General features: G+C 39.6%; 1 protein-coding gene across 2 annotated transcripts in view; it reads left to right on the top strand.

Moving 5' to 3' along the window:
- BIN2 (bridging integrator 2) overlaps positions 1 to 15,315 on the top strand; it is a 210,956-nt gene that overhangs the window by 45,851 nt on the left and 149,790 nt on the right. For both annotated transcript variants that reach the window (XM_085654491.1, XM_085654492.1), the window contains 4 exons: positions 6,168 to 6,248; positions 10,528 to 10,582; positions 12,281 to 12,375; positions 14,582 to 14,677. In XM_085654491.1, coding sequence (XP_085510617.1) covers positions 6,168 to 6,248; positions 10,528 to 10,582; positions 12,281 to 12,375; positions 14,582 to 14,677 — 327 coding nt within the window. The remainder of the gene's footprint in view (positions 1 to 6,167; positions 6,249 to 10,527; positions 10,583 to 12,280; positions 12,376 to 14,581; positions 14,678 to 15,315) is intronic.

Genomic DNA, 15,315 nt, shown 5'->3' with positions numbered 1-15,315 from the left:
AAAAATATAATATATACTTACTTAATAATATTTATAAATAATTATTTTAATAACTTATAAATTGCTAAAAAACAAATGAAAAATTATAAATACATATATATACACATACACCAATAATATAAATTACAATAAAAAATATATATAACTACTTAAATGATTACAATATTTTAAATCTTTTTAAAATACATATTACACTACATTAACTAAAACAGTTGACAAAATATTTGATAGCGGAGAGGATAAAATTATTATTCCTACTCCAAAGAGTGCAACAGTAGGGAAAGTGTTGGATAGCATAGGGGTATAAATTACTATTCCCACTCCAGTGAGTGCAACAGTAGGGAAAGTGTTGGATAGCGTACAGGTAAAAATAACTATTCCCACTCTAGTGAGTGCAACAGTAGGGAAAGTGTTGGATAGCGTAGGGGTACAAATTACTATTCCCGCTCCAGTGAGTGCAACAGTAGGGTAAGTGTTGTATAGCGTAGGGGTAAAAAATTACTATTCCCACTCCAGTGAGTGCAACAGTAGAGAAAGTGTTGGTTATCGTAAGGGTAAAAATTAGTATTCCCACTCCAGTGAGTGCAACAGTAGGGAAAGTGTTGGATAGCGTAGGGGTAAAAATTACTATTCCCACTCCAGTGAGTGCAACAGTAGGGAAAGTGTTGGATAGCAGAGGGTTACAATTTACATACTTATCAATTAAATAATTATTAAAAATAAATACCCAATTAATAATTAATAATTTATACATTATTTATAAATACGAATAAATAAATATTAATATTTACTTTTTTATAATTACATTACTTCCTGCCCTATTCCCCTATAAACTCACAACCCGCTCATAAAAAACACAATAAATATAATTATCAATAAATTATTAATACTAATGAATACCCAAATTTTTAATTAATTAATAATAAAATAATTCTAAATAATAATAAATACATATTAATAATTACTTTATTAAAATTAAATTACTTCCCACCCTACTCCCCTATAAACCCACAACCCGCTCCTAAAAAATAACAAAATTAATACAATGATCTATTATTTAATTAATATTAATTAATAATTAATAATACATTAATTACACATACTAATAAATAATTATTAATAATGACTTTATTATAATTAAATTACTTCCCACCCTATTCCCCTACAAACCCACAACCCGCTCCTGAAACAATTACACAATTTATATAATTATCTATTAATTCCCTAATATTATTAATAACCAATTAATAATTAATTAATAATAAATGAATTATAAATACTAATAAATAAACATTAATAATTACGTTATTATAATTAAACTACTTTCCACCCTATTCCCCTATAAACACACAACCCGCTACAGAACTAAATTACGCAAAAATTAATTTACATAAAAATATTTACTGCTAAAAATTTAACACATTTAAAAAAAACTACACTAATACCAAAAAATAACGTCACATACTTTTAACACACATGCTAAAATACAGAACACTAATATAAACCTCGATATTATTAACAACGATATTTTTACAAACGTTATTACTGTCTTCGATATTTAAAAAAACGATATTTCTTACCTTACTGTCGATATTCTATACCACAACATTCTTGCTGTCGATATTCTTGACCTACGATATTTAAAACTCGATATTATGGTAGGTCAAAATAAAAAACTCGATATTCTGGCTGTTTGCCAATTTGTTTCTTGAAGGTGAGGTTGGTGCTGTGGGTGAAGTCAAGTAGCATAGCATTGGGAAAGGGTTGGGGATTGGATATGTTCCAGTTTATCTACATTTAACTGAGCCAACTTTGGACTAGGTATTGCTTGCTGTTCTTGGCAAGTAGACGGAATTCTGAGTTGGTGGGGGTAAGCTTCAGGTTGGGGCTGAGCACTGTTGTTGGCAAATGGTTGATTTCAGATGCTGTTGCTGGTGAGAAGAGTCCTAAGGGGCTCAAAGTATGGGTTAAAAATGGCGGGGGAAAGATGGAACACTGAAGGACTCTGTAGGTGATAGGGATCTTCTAGGGCCTGTTGGAGCCCAAGTGAATGAATTCTCTGGCAAGAGGAAAACCAGTTAATGACATTACCCAATAATCCCTTTCCCGACTTCAAGGTGTGGATGATGGTGGGATGTTTGAAGACTTCAAAGGCATGGTTATATGACTTTCCACAAATGTTTTGAAGTAATTTATTGGGGTGTTGACATCAGATGTGGAGGTGACAGGGTGAGAGATACGTTCATACTTTAAGTTGCTTATAAAGAAGTTTTAGGAGGATATGAATGTTTGTTGTTTTCTTTTGGGTTGGTCTTAGTGGTTTGGTTGGACTCTGAGCAAGGTAATGAGGATGAAAATTTCCTAATGCCCTCAACCCCGTTTGTACTGCAGAAGTTGGTGGTGTAGGACAAAGGAAAAACAGGATTGGGAAGCGAGAGAAAATAATGTTGTCCAGGTAGCTCAGGAAAATAGTCAGGAGGTCGCTATACATTTTTGCAAGTTTAGGAATTTAATACTAATTAAAAACACCCTTGACAATATTCAAGGAAATTTAATAGCTGAGACACTTCCCACCATTATTCCTGAGGAACACTTGAGCTAGGTGGAAGCTGGAGACTGGTTCCTATTAGCAAGGCTTCAAAAACAACTAGAAATAATTAAGTAGTAAGCTGCTACATAAGAAACAGAGGGGGGGCCCAATAACACAAAAATTGTGCATGTGAAGGAAGTGGGCCTGGTGAGCGTCTGCAGGGGGATAACCCACCAACAACGAATGTTACCAGACATAGACCTAAAGGAGCACTGTCATAAAGATTGCCAGAATTTGGAAATTGATAAATCATCAACCCGGAAGTCAATGATAGCCATCTCTGATTGATAAATTGGCTATTAGGGAACCTAAGGTTAGAAAAAGGAAGTGGCCATTTTGAACCAGGCAGGACTGTAACCGTGCACAAGGCAGAGTGTGATGGGCAAATAATCTCCATCCCTGCCCTGGGGGCATCTTCCACACCCACTAAAAACTGGAAACTAGGGACCACTAACAGCTCGTGGTGAAGATAGAGAAGCTAAATGCAATGTATTGCTGACAGGAGACGCCAAAGTCCGCAGGTACCCATAGGTAACTCTTGGCATTAGGATGCCCTGAGGAGGTTATTGAAGTATGAAGATGGCACAAGGCCATGTCACTACCTGTGGGGATGGATGTTAGGGGATACGTTTTGTCTTTTGATTCTTCGTTTAAAGATGGTTTTGGCAGGGAAGCAATGGTTTTAGTTCCTGTAGCATTGGATGTTGGAACCTGCAGTGATGACACTTGCGGTGGCGATGGATGTTGGAGAAAGAGGTCCACCTGTGAGGCTCCTTCTTTTGAACATGTGACTATTGATGTTGTGCATATTTGCATGTATGTCGAGATTGTTTAATAAAAAGATTTATTAAAAAAAAACTGTCTTGCTAAATATTTCACTTCGAAAGGCCTTCACCAGGCTGACGATCCCGACTCGGTCTTGTAGTTTTTTCAGGAAAATCACTGGATTTGGCAAAAAGGATTTTTTTTTCATTTTCACAACTCAAAGTGAATTTTCAACAGCCTGTATTTGTCAGGCTGGCTTCCTTCATTTTAAGAATTCGTCATAAGGAGGTATATACTATCTGGTATATATTATAACAGCATATGTTTTGTTAGGGAGAGTGAATAAGACTCAACATGCACTCTGACCTCCTCGTGCTTCGCAGGAATGTCTTTATACTTCCTCTTCTCCTCATATCTGATGGTGTCTTTATACAGTATTTTATTTATTGTATCTCATTCTAAGGCCCCTCACAGCTGAGGTTAGCTATCGGCATTGAACTGAGGTGTAACTGATGACGTCACTCTACCCACCAAAGCAGTCTTGAGCATCAGTGGCGGGGTAGGGCAAAGCAGTGACCGAAAATGCCAGTCACCTTTTTGGGTGTTGTAGGAGGATGGACTTTAGATTTATGAGACGGAAGGAACACTGAGGCCAAACTGGACATGTAATGCTGTGCACGTAATTAACAAAGGGGCATATCAGCAAGGGCCAGCGATAAAATTATCGCCGCTTTAGCGTCTGTTTTCGGACGAAAAGCGGCGATAATTTTATCGCATTATCAGCATGGACAGGCTAACGCGTGTTTCCATGCCTCAATGCCCTTTCCCTTAACGCCCAGCTTTGCATCTCTAATGAGATGCAAAATGGGCGTTCCTCCCCAAAATAACTGGAAAAATGTTGCTAACTGACATTTCTCCAATTATCAAGCTGCACGCTAACATGCAGAGCGATAAGAAAAGTAGCTTTAACCGCGGTTATCGCTACTTTCCTTATGCCTGCTCTCAGTCTGACTAAGCCATGATATCCAATGGAAGGTGGATATCATGGCTGAGTCTTTCCTGCCCTATCAGCAAGCTATCACCAAACATTGTGAGATTATCGCTGGAAATCCAGCGATAATCGCACATTTGGCATCTTGTGCCTGGAATTTTATCGCTGTTGAGATAAGCGTTGCTGATAGCACGCTATCTCAGCGATAAAATTCTGCATTAGCTGGCGATAATTATCCTCTCGCTAAGCGTGCTGAGCGATAATTATCGTCTGCCCTTGCTGATATGCCCCAAAATACTTAGGAATTACGGCCAGTGCAAATTAGCATGCGTGTCTGGGTAGGCCTTTCCTCGAGTCTAGAGCAGAATGTGGTTTGACATCTACTTCTTTATTGGTCATGTGTCACTCTCACTTAAGAGTTTTCTTGCTGTAGGTGCCCATAAAATAATAAATACAAGAAAAAGGCGCCTAAACGAGTTAGTGTGAGGGAAATGTGTGAAAATCATAAGGATGTCATTGGGCCTGAAAACTCAGCTGCACAACGTTCAGCAGCTGCAGCTAGTGAGCGTCTTAAGGATAATGTTGTCGAGCAGCCCCTGTGACTTATTGTGCTCTGCAGTCATTCTGAGAGGAGTGTGTGTAAGCATTGTTAATTTTGGGACAAATTAGGTAAAGTTTCCCCAAGTAAAATATAGAGTAAGCCTTCATCTCGCCCCACATTTGCTGTTTGAGTAAAATCTAATGGAACTTGTCAAAGTGCCATATTACATAATGCTTTTTATACAGGACAAAAAAATGGGACAACCTTATATGGCAATGTGTTGGAAAAAAACCTGTAGAAATGCTGCTTTCACATTTTTCAAGTAAAAACATAATACAAAAAATGATATGGGGTCTATTTACAAAATTTTCATGCAACGCAGTGCAGCAGCCAAAAATGTTGCACTCTGTACGAAGGAGACAGTAGGAAAGCACCATATCCACAGAGATTTGGCAGGCTTCTCTTCTCTCCCTAGTGTTGAGGAACAATCAGGCAGCTGAGCACCATGCACTCACCTCTGCACCACAGTGTAAAGGTGTCTGTGTAAGTCTAATATAGGTTTTGTACTGGAAGAGTATCCTATGCTAACAGTAACTTAAAAAAAATTCTTACTTTGTATGTGTGCCGTACAGCATTAGCACCTATGGAACTAGAAAGAGAATGGAGAAGTAAAAGCATTTCTCCTTGATATTAAAGGGCATTATTTTTTGATGCAAAACCCTATGTACTTTTTTTTTTGTACATAGGGTTTTGTGTAAAAAAAAGTTGGGCAGTTGTATGGGAACACCCATGCAGGGCTCCCTTGGCATAAAGTAATGCAAAACATCACTTGAATTTCAAGTCAATTTCAAGTGCAAAAAAGCCTTGCGCTGTAAAGTAAACTTGAAAAAAATAGATTTTGCATCAATTTGTATCACTTTTGTGACTCAAGCATGACACAAAATCTCAGTAAATATCAGTCTATATGTTTGGGACATAGAACAAGGAATGTACAATGCGCTCCCTAAAACAAAGAAAGGCAAATTACAAAATATTTAAAAAAAATCTTGAATAATCCATGTCAGATGTAAGTAAATCTTTCAATACTGCTATTTATTTACATTCTGGTCTTCATAGTCCGGCATTTATGACCAAAAACAGAATTTTATGTACCAAAAATAAAATGTAAGGAAGCAACTACAACTGGATAAACTAGTCACTCCTGCCAGGGGCACCCTGGGGTCTGTATTAATGTTGATACAGGCTTTTCATGAAATAACAATCTTCTTGTATTTTTCTAGGTGCTTCAAAAACTGGGCAAAACTGTAGAAACCAGGGATGAACAGTTTGAGCAGTGCGCATACACCTTCAATCAGCAGCAGGTAATGGGTCAGCATGGCTGACATGATTGGGTCGGAGGATGGCTGGTAGGACGTGGCATTTCAGGCCTTGAATGACACAAACATTTGCAACTACGTTGACTCCTGATATAAAATCACACGTCCAAATTCAAAAGTTACTGAATATTGGAAATCACAGGGTCACTGTATTCTCCACACCTCTTTAAAAACAACAACCATTCATAAAATTGATGACATCATTGCTATTAGATTCCCTTTATTTGCTCGTAAAACTTTAATTTTTTAGGTCTACTGCTAGCCAAGATCTTTTAATTTTAGGAAAGCACTATATATACTAACCTATAAGGGTTTCAACCACTACTTCTTCGTCCATGGGTTAGTTTTGTGTGAGTCATGTTTTACTTCCACCCCTTACGGCATAATGTATGGGACATTGGGTCAGCCCACTTTAGCCATTGCCAAACTTCATTCTGTCCTTTCATAATAAGCACATCAGCACTCAAAGTAGTTTGCTTTAGTGCTAGGAACAACTACAGGAGTGTGTGCTTTTTGAAACCCCAAAAATATTTTTGTATTGAGCCAACATTATTAAAAGAAAACAATTATTGGCAAGTGGCCTGCAGCTCCCGCACCAATACCATTTTATAAAAACCACAACAAACCAAAACAGGCACTGACAAGTCCGAAAAGGCTGGCAGTCAGTGCTAGACCTATGCTTGCCAATGCTTTCTTATGTGCATGGCACCAGAGCTTTCTCAGTTTAAATAACGTTGATGCCACTGCCAAGTGATTTCAGACTAACTGAAAGTCTCTGAATATTAAACTGTGATCGGTGATACTGGTTTGTGGTAGCAGCTGCCTCACCTTTCAATTCTTTTGGTCCTCTGAGGTGAACATCTGCCTGACTAAAGTCTATTCAATACAGAACCTTGGATTCCACCCTGATATGACCTCTCTTCAGACAAGGGAATGCAATGTCCTATTCCTGTTTTCAATAATAACCAATCTCAATGAATATCTTATTGGCTTTTTCAAGAGAGGGCAACTTTTTGGCCACCACTGCTTTCAGTAGGGTCTAGGGCAGGCAATTTTTTGTTTGTTTACCAAGGAACGTCTGGCTACCTTCATAATTAACTTCACTTGGAATGGGGATCTCGAAACATGTAGACTTGTAGGAGTGTATTTGTTGTGTCTTTGAGTCAACAGCCCACTACCTAAGAACTCTTGATTGGCTCACAACTGGAGAACGAGTGGCCCTTAAGAGACATGGATGGCCCTTAAGTATCACATATTTTTCCATAGACACAGAATGGTTAAATCCCTTTGATGCATCAGTTGTTTGTTTGCCCTGTGCACAGCTGTCCCTTGGTTTTTAAGAAATAAGCTTTGGCCTTTATTACTGACTCTTACATTGAGATCTCTCGCACTGAATTTCCTACAAGTTTCTGTGTCAAGAAGCACAGGTAAGGTGTTTATTTGTCTTCTGTTTATGATTGCATTTTGTGGAAATTGTTGCCCTTGGGTTTCGAATAGAACAATCACTATTGAGTTTCCAGAAGAAAAAAACAGTTTCCGTTCAAAGACTAAAGAAAGAGATGTTGCTACATCCACAACCACTACACCATAGACATTTACATTTCACCGCCACATCGACACAACACTGCATCAACACCATATGATTTACATGTATTTAACCGCCACAAAAACAGGTTGTCCCCATCTTCACATTGTTGTTTTCTTTATGTCCTCTGGTATACTATTACACTGTCAAAGTGTACTAAAGTGGCTAATTTTGACTTTTCAAAAGAGTATATCTTATCCTTAGTCCTCAACCTAAACCCGACCTCTCTTTGGGTTAGAGTTCATAGGCCCAAACCCTACCTCAACCTCTAAACCTAATCCAACACTTATGTCTAAACCTAACCCCAACCCAAATTCCTAATCTCTCATTGAAATGCATTTAAAATGTTAATTAACAATGTAAATGTTAACAATGTAATGATGGATGACAGCACAAATATTTATCTAGCTACTTATTAATTCTAAGTTTCTGAGAATTTCTATTCAAGTCCTTTCACTTTCCTCAGCTTCCCGAGCTTATTTGCTGCAAGCAAGGGTAGCTGCAAGAGAGCGAGAAAGAAAGGGGGAAGAAAATAGAGAAAAGTGGTGAAAGGGTAGAAGGGAAAGGAGAGAGAGAGAAAATGGATGGGATGAAAGAGAGAGTGACAGCACAAGAAGTTGAAGGGAGCAGTACCTAAAGTATCAATTTGAAGGATTTCCACCGGAAGGTCTGATGAAAGCAAGCAAAAGGAGCATTATTCCATGGGATATTGTTAATAAATGTTTCATATTGGGTTGTACATATGCGGGGTGCAGTTGCTGAGGAAGCGAGCAAAATATTTTGCTTACCTTAAGAAATGGGTTAGTGATAAGTATCTTTCAGATTTAAAAAACTCTTTGTGATTTGCCAATGCGAGCCATAATCATGCCATGCTGAATTTGCAGTTTTGTTTATAAAAAACCCTGGTTTTGGAAGATGGGGGAAGGCTTTCCCTTTTCCTCCCAAGACTCTGCCCTATTATTCTGATATTTTTCTCCTCAATAGAATGATGTAGTTCTCTTTTTGAGTTTGACACGAATTTAGGTTCTGACATACTTTATGATTCTGTATTTACTGTAAATCTAAGTCTTTATGACTACAATCTGCATTCCTCTGTATTTGTTCTATCAATGCCTCTATAATAAACCTCTTGAACCTAATTTTGATCCTAAACTCTGTTCTTAAATGGTCCCAGTTTGTAAAAATGGTTTTACTCTGTTAAATGTATTCGATTGAAGGGGAGGGTGATCTCTTGCCGCTAGATTAATGCAAGTGTTTCAGAGTTGAACTACTAAAGGTCAATTTTTGGGTTATACGATATTGGGGTTCAGGAGATTATTGGGGTTTGGCTCCTGCAGAGTGGAGGGGCGTAAAGTGGTGTGGAGTGGCGTAGAGTAGAGTGGTGTACAGTAGAATAGATTAAAGTGGAGTGGCATACAGTAAAGTGAGGTAGAGTAGAGTGGCATGGCGTGGAGTGGCGTAGAGTAGAGTGGCATCGAGTACAGTGAGGTAGAGTAGAGGTAGAGTGGAGTGGCACAGGGTGGAGTGGCATTGAGTAGAGTGGCATAAAATGGAGTAGTGTAAAGTGCCTTAGCGTGGAATGGATTTGAAAGGCATGCAGAGGATTGGCATACAGTGGAGTGGCATAGACTAGAGTGGCGTAGAGTATAATGGTGTAGAGTGCTATAGCGTGTAGTAGCATGAAATGCCAATGAATGGCACTGTGTGAAGTGGAGTGGCATAAAGTGGAGTGAAATGGCGTAGAGTGTCATAGAGTGGTGTAGAATAGAGTGGAGTAGAGTTGAATGGTTATAGTAGATTGGTATAGATTGGAGTGCCATAGAATGGACTGGCATAGACTAGAGGGGAGCACAGTAGAGTGGCAAAGAGGGGGGTGGAGTGGAGTAGATTGACATGGAGTACAGTTGTGCTGCGTAGAGTAGAGTGGCAAAGGGGTGGAATGGCGTAGAGTAGAGTGGAGTAGCATGTAACAGAGTGGAATAGAGTAGAGTGACATGGAGTAGTACAGTTGTGGGTGTAAGTGACCAAATTGTGGGTGAAGGTAACTAAAGCGTCAATAGAGATGGCAAATAGGGAGAAAGCAACATACATAAGAAGTGGTATGCCTGTATTAAAAGTAGGAAAAGACATTGCATGTTCAGAAGTAATACTAAAATGCTTATAATAAAATAGCGTGTTGCAAAAAGATGAGGAAGAACACTTGTACTTGGTCGATGCTCCTTGGAGGAGCTAACTCAAGAAAGGAAGTGAAGCCTACAGGAGCTAAGCAATCGAAAGACTGACAATGAAAACAACTAACGGTATGCTGTAGGTGGGTTGTATGCCCACTGAATTGTAAATAAAACGTCTTACAGTGCATGTGCTGTGTAAGCGAAACCTAAAAACTGTAAACAAGATCAACAGCGATGATACAGATGGGTTTGAAAAATGCAATTCTTACTGAAATAGACTCCGTCCCTGATGCTCCAGATGATTGTGATTACACATCCAGTAAGTGGTGACTCAGAACTGTTCGACAATACCCCAAGGAACTGTGCTTGTTTACTTATTTGATTGCCCCTAGTTCTCGGTGGATAGCAACCAGCTCCTGTAGCAGATATTTGTGTTCATGGTTGAAGGGGAAAACACATAAATATTTCCAGAAGGTTTTCTGTAAATCACTTATTTCTTCTTTTTCAGAATGAAGGATATAGACTATACAAGGACCTGAAAGCTATCCTGAATGCATCAAAAAGTGAGCATTTTGATCATATCTCACAAACTGTTTTTTTTTCCTGAAGGTGTAAATACAGATGTGTGATTAAGATTGTACATGTTGAAAACAGTTTGGACAGATTTTATAACACCACATTTGATTCACAACATTTTCAAGTCACCAAATTTGTAACTTTACTATCATCTTTCCTTAACTCGTCTACCAAACTTGGAGGAAACCCCCGTAAGCCATATTTATAACCATCCTCTTCTATTCCTTTTTCCCATGACAAATGTGTGATTTTCTGGGTATGTATAAAATGTGCTGAATTAAATGATTACCCCTGGACAGTGGGTGCCAGCTGTATCTAACCCTGTTTTGAAAAGCCCAAAAGCCCCTGTTCTAGTAGCACAATGAACAACAAATGTTAAAAATATCTTTCAACCTGGAGGTGGCTGGTCTCAAAGGATAGAATCTCACACATACTAGGCACTCACCGCAAAATGTCCATAGGTACTGATGAAAGGCGTTTTTTTTAATTGACGGTAGGTGTATCCAGGTTCAAGCTTCAGATCTTCAGGGTAGACGCACATTTGTACAGCAGGCACAATGAACCACAAAGATCTCTTAGAAGCTCGAATCAGATGTGTTGGACTGGGGCCACCACATGTGCTGGAAAGGAAAAAAGAAAAAGAATCAGAAAGTACTGAAATAAAAAAAAACTGAGGATATTTAGAATAACCTTTATTCTAAAACGAATAATACTTTAAAATAGAGTTAAAATTGCAAAACATAAATGGTTTACAGGTGACTACTCTCTTTGAAACCTGGGGGCATATTTACATGCCCCTATTGTCCCCACAAGGTCACTTTTCTCAACATTATGGTAGCGATAGGGGCTTCGCCTTATTCACTAGGTGGCGTTAAGCCACTTAACGTGGTTTAATGCCGCCTTGTGAACAAGGCACCCTTTCACACTATATTTAGCGTGAAAGGGGAGGGAAATGGGTGTTGTGGTGGGCATTCCACCGCAACACCCATTGATTTTTACGCTGCCCCATATTTACAAGGGTGGCATAAATATGGGGCAGCACCAACATTAAGACCAGAGAAAACCTGGTCTTAAGGTGCCTGCCACGAGGTGCTGGGATCAACAGGGGGGCACCATAGGTGCCACCTTAGCCGCCATCCGGAGGCCATGCCCCCATGACGGCCATGCTGGGGGCTCTCAAAGTCGACTTCCAACAGCCTCTCCGTGTCGACATTGTAACCCTCGGGTGGAACGCCCCATAATCTTTAAACAAGAGAATATATTTCATTAAAAATTTGGCAGTTATAGCTTGGTTCCTGAAAAGACCAAAAGAAAGAAAAAGGCACAGCAGCCACAAGAACATTTTCATGTTAACATGAATTAGTTAAACTGAGGCCCACATTAACTATGGTCACCTTTAACGTGATAAGCACACTTTATATAAATACATGTGCAGTGCAGATTAATTCAGTTGTTGTGCAAAGCATAAAATAGTGACAGAGCATCACCAGTTGAAAGCCATACATTTAATGGACTCCTTTACATAGTTCGAGGTTATCCTGAAATCTGGCATGGACCGAGCCCTTATTGATCAACATTATTTAATCCAGGCGAGAATATGAAACACTAAGATTTGAAGTAGTGGAATTAAGACCAGCAGGAACACTTGATGTAATGCACTAATATTACTGCTTCTTCTCTTTCAGTAATGCACGAAACCTCGAAAAGACTCTCAGAGACGCTACAAGAAATTTACAATCCAGTGTGGGACGGGCACAAAGACCTGACGTCGATAGTGGAGGTACAGAGACCTGCTGGAATCATGTGTAATTATACTTTTTTTTAAAAGCGGTAAATGTAGTGACCTGTCTTGTTTAGACCTAGTTCTGTTCTTACTTCATCAGTCAAATTGTTAGGAAGCATTATATTGGGTACACTCTGTGCATGGGCATAGGAAAATAATATTGTATCAGGAGGACTTTGTCCCTCGCGAACAGTGCATTAACCATTATCTGAGCTGTGCCTGCCTTTCTGAAAAAGGGGCTATTCAGTTAACGTTTATGAACCTGTCCTCCGCTTTTGATAGGCCACACAGGTCCGAACTATGGCTTGTCTTCAAGGACATGGAAGTTGACCTTGACTTGGTCGTTTTGTCACACAAACTCATGAACACCTTCAGGCAACCATTAAGTATGGTCAAAAAGGCAGTGCACTTTTCCTTTTGGCGTGTCTCATGTCAGCTATGGAGCCAGTATATGGGTCTACGTTAAATGTTAGTGGTGGAAAATACATTTTTATAAATATTATTTGGGTCTTCTTTACATACAATCTCCAATTTCTGTATTCCGGGAGGAGCTTGCAGCCAGGTTCAATTGGTAGAAGATTAAATGGGCACCATAGGCTTTGAGGATGGTGGTTTAGAAAAATCCTTTAATACCTTTCTCTAGATTCCTTTTAAATGTCATCAGTAGGTTGGATAAGGTTTATCTTATTCCTTGCTATGATTCTATAAGAGACAGTTATCGTGTTGGATGTAGAGTATGACTTAACAGCTAATTATTTGATTAACTACTGAGGAAGCTCATTCCATTACCTGTTGTACTCTATTGTGAGACTACTAGAGTGAGATGCATCTAAATTTGAAAAACTCTCAGCCAGAGCTGATGTCGCATTAAAAAGCAGCACTGTTATTGAACCATATTTTCTCTGGGATTTTTCTTCATTTATTAGAAGTGTCAAGAGTCGGGATAGAGTTGAGCTTTTGTCTTCCCAGTTTAGTTTTTCAAAAAAAGTGCCTTAGAGGCCAGTCCTGCATGTTATCATTCTGACAATGTGTCACTACAAGAATGTGAGCATTTTTCTGTGTTGTACATTTTTCTCAGTCCTAAGAAGAACATTTATTAAACTTATTTTACTTGAGCTTGGTTAAATATCTTGCAGACAAGCTTTTTAAAATCGTGTGCTGCTATTAAAATGTTTATATGTTTTGCTATTAATACATTTGTACAGGCTGGTATTTACATCAGGAAGGCGCGTGGGAATTGATTACGAGTTTATTGTGAATTTGTTTCACTTTTTCAGATTTTTTTATGCACAGTTTAAATGACATTTCTGTCGAAATTAGCAATTTATGATGATAAAAAAATGTTTATTAATAGATGCTACAGAACTACCTGGATACACAGAAAGCCCAAATCCCCAACCCCAGGGAGTTTATCCAGCTACCTGGTAGTGATAGTGGCCAAAATCAGTAAAAACAAAATAACAAAATGATCACAATATCTCTCTCAAGGGATACATTTTGCACAAAAAGGGTTAGTTGAGGTGGCATAGATCGTTATACAATAATCAACAAATATAACAGCGAATCTCCATGAAAAGGATACCAATTTTTCGAGGGGAGACCTCGCCAAAAATCACCTCCACATCCATCTAACATCTACCCATAGACGCATGGTTTATGGTTATGTCTCTGAGAAGAGAAACATTCTAAATGATTTGAAGATGTACGTTCAGGTTACCGTGGTCAGAAGATGCTTTGTGCACGACAAGGGGCGGGCACCAGATCAGAGCCTGGTCTGCACAATCACAATGGAACATGGCAGTGCGTTCCATGCACATCTAAGACTCTAATTTGCTTTCCTAAACTTTTGGGAAGGCATGAAGGGGTGCAACTGTTTAATCAACATGTTCACTCCATTTCCATTGGCTCTTACCAACCTCTCATCATTCAGGCACATTTTCATTGCCAACTTTTGTGAACACCAAGTCAGTCAGATGTCTCAATCTAGGCTCATCACGTGCCAAACACACAGTGGATTTATAATAACGGTGAGTCCCACAGCAAAGCTTGGCCATCAGTTGAACTCTCCTCTAAGTGGACTTATGCAACTTTACAAAAAAAATGACATTAAAGATAAAACAATGTAACAACCATGCTGCCTTCTGTACTGTCTACAAAAGCACCAAACTGTCAGGATTCCAATGAATGTATCCTTCCTTTGCAGAACAACGACCTTCTGTGGGCAGATTACGAGGAGAAGCTCTCAGACCAGGCAGTACGTGTCATGGAGAATTACGTCGCCCAGTTTCCCGAAATGAAGGTAAAGTCACTGGAAAACAGATGATATTTCAGTCTGCCTCATTCCTTTTAGGCTATTGTGATTATAGTTAGTACATCATAGTAAAGTCCTTATAATATTTTCAGATTAACCACAGACTGTGTAACTGATTCCAGTTTAGAATAGGATGCGCCCACCACACTGGCGGGTGCATCCCGCATTCATGACATTGCAGCGGGCGGTGCTGAAAGCACCGCCTGCCGCAATGCCACAAAAGCAAGTTGTGCCTTTCCATGCACAACGTGACAGGCACCGCGCGGTGCCTGCCACGTTGTACATTGAAATGCAGGGGGGTACCATAGGTACCCCCCATGTGCACCCCCCACCCCCCAGAATCCCTGGGGGCCTGCTACGGACCCCAATGTGGAAGACCGCCTGCCTTTAATGCCACCACGGAAAGGCAACACCCCGCTGGCATCATAATATGGATGGCGGTGTCTACCAGACACCGCCACCATATTAACTGCTTTCACGCCCGGTAGGCAATCGGGCGGATTGCCTACCAGCGGAAAACCGGCGGACGGTCGTTCCGTCCGCCGGGGTCCCCCCCGCCATAGTAATATGGCGGGGGGAATTGACATGCGGGCGGGAGGAAATGTCGGGCGGATCGCCACCGCCAT

This window comes from Triturus cristatus, chromosome 4_1 (genome assembly GCF_964204655.1).
Source record: "Triturus cristatus chromosome 4_1, aTriCri1.1, whole genome shotgun sequence".
NCBI lineage: Eukaryota > Metazoa > Chordata > Amphibia > Caudata > Salamandridae > Triturus > Triturus cristatus.
Note: the sequence above shows the minus strand (reverse complement) of the source record. Positions and strands in the feature narration are given on the sequence as shown.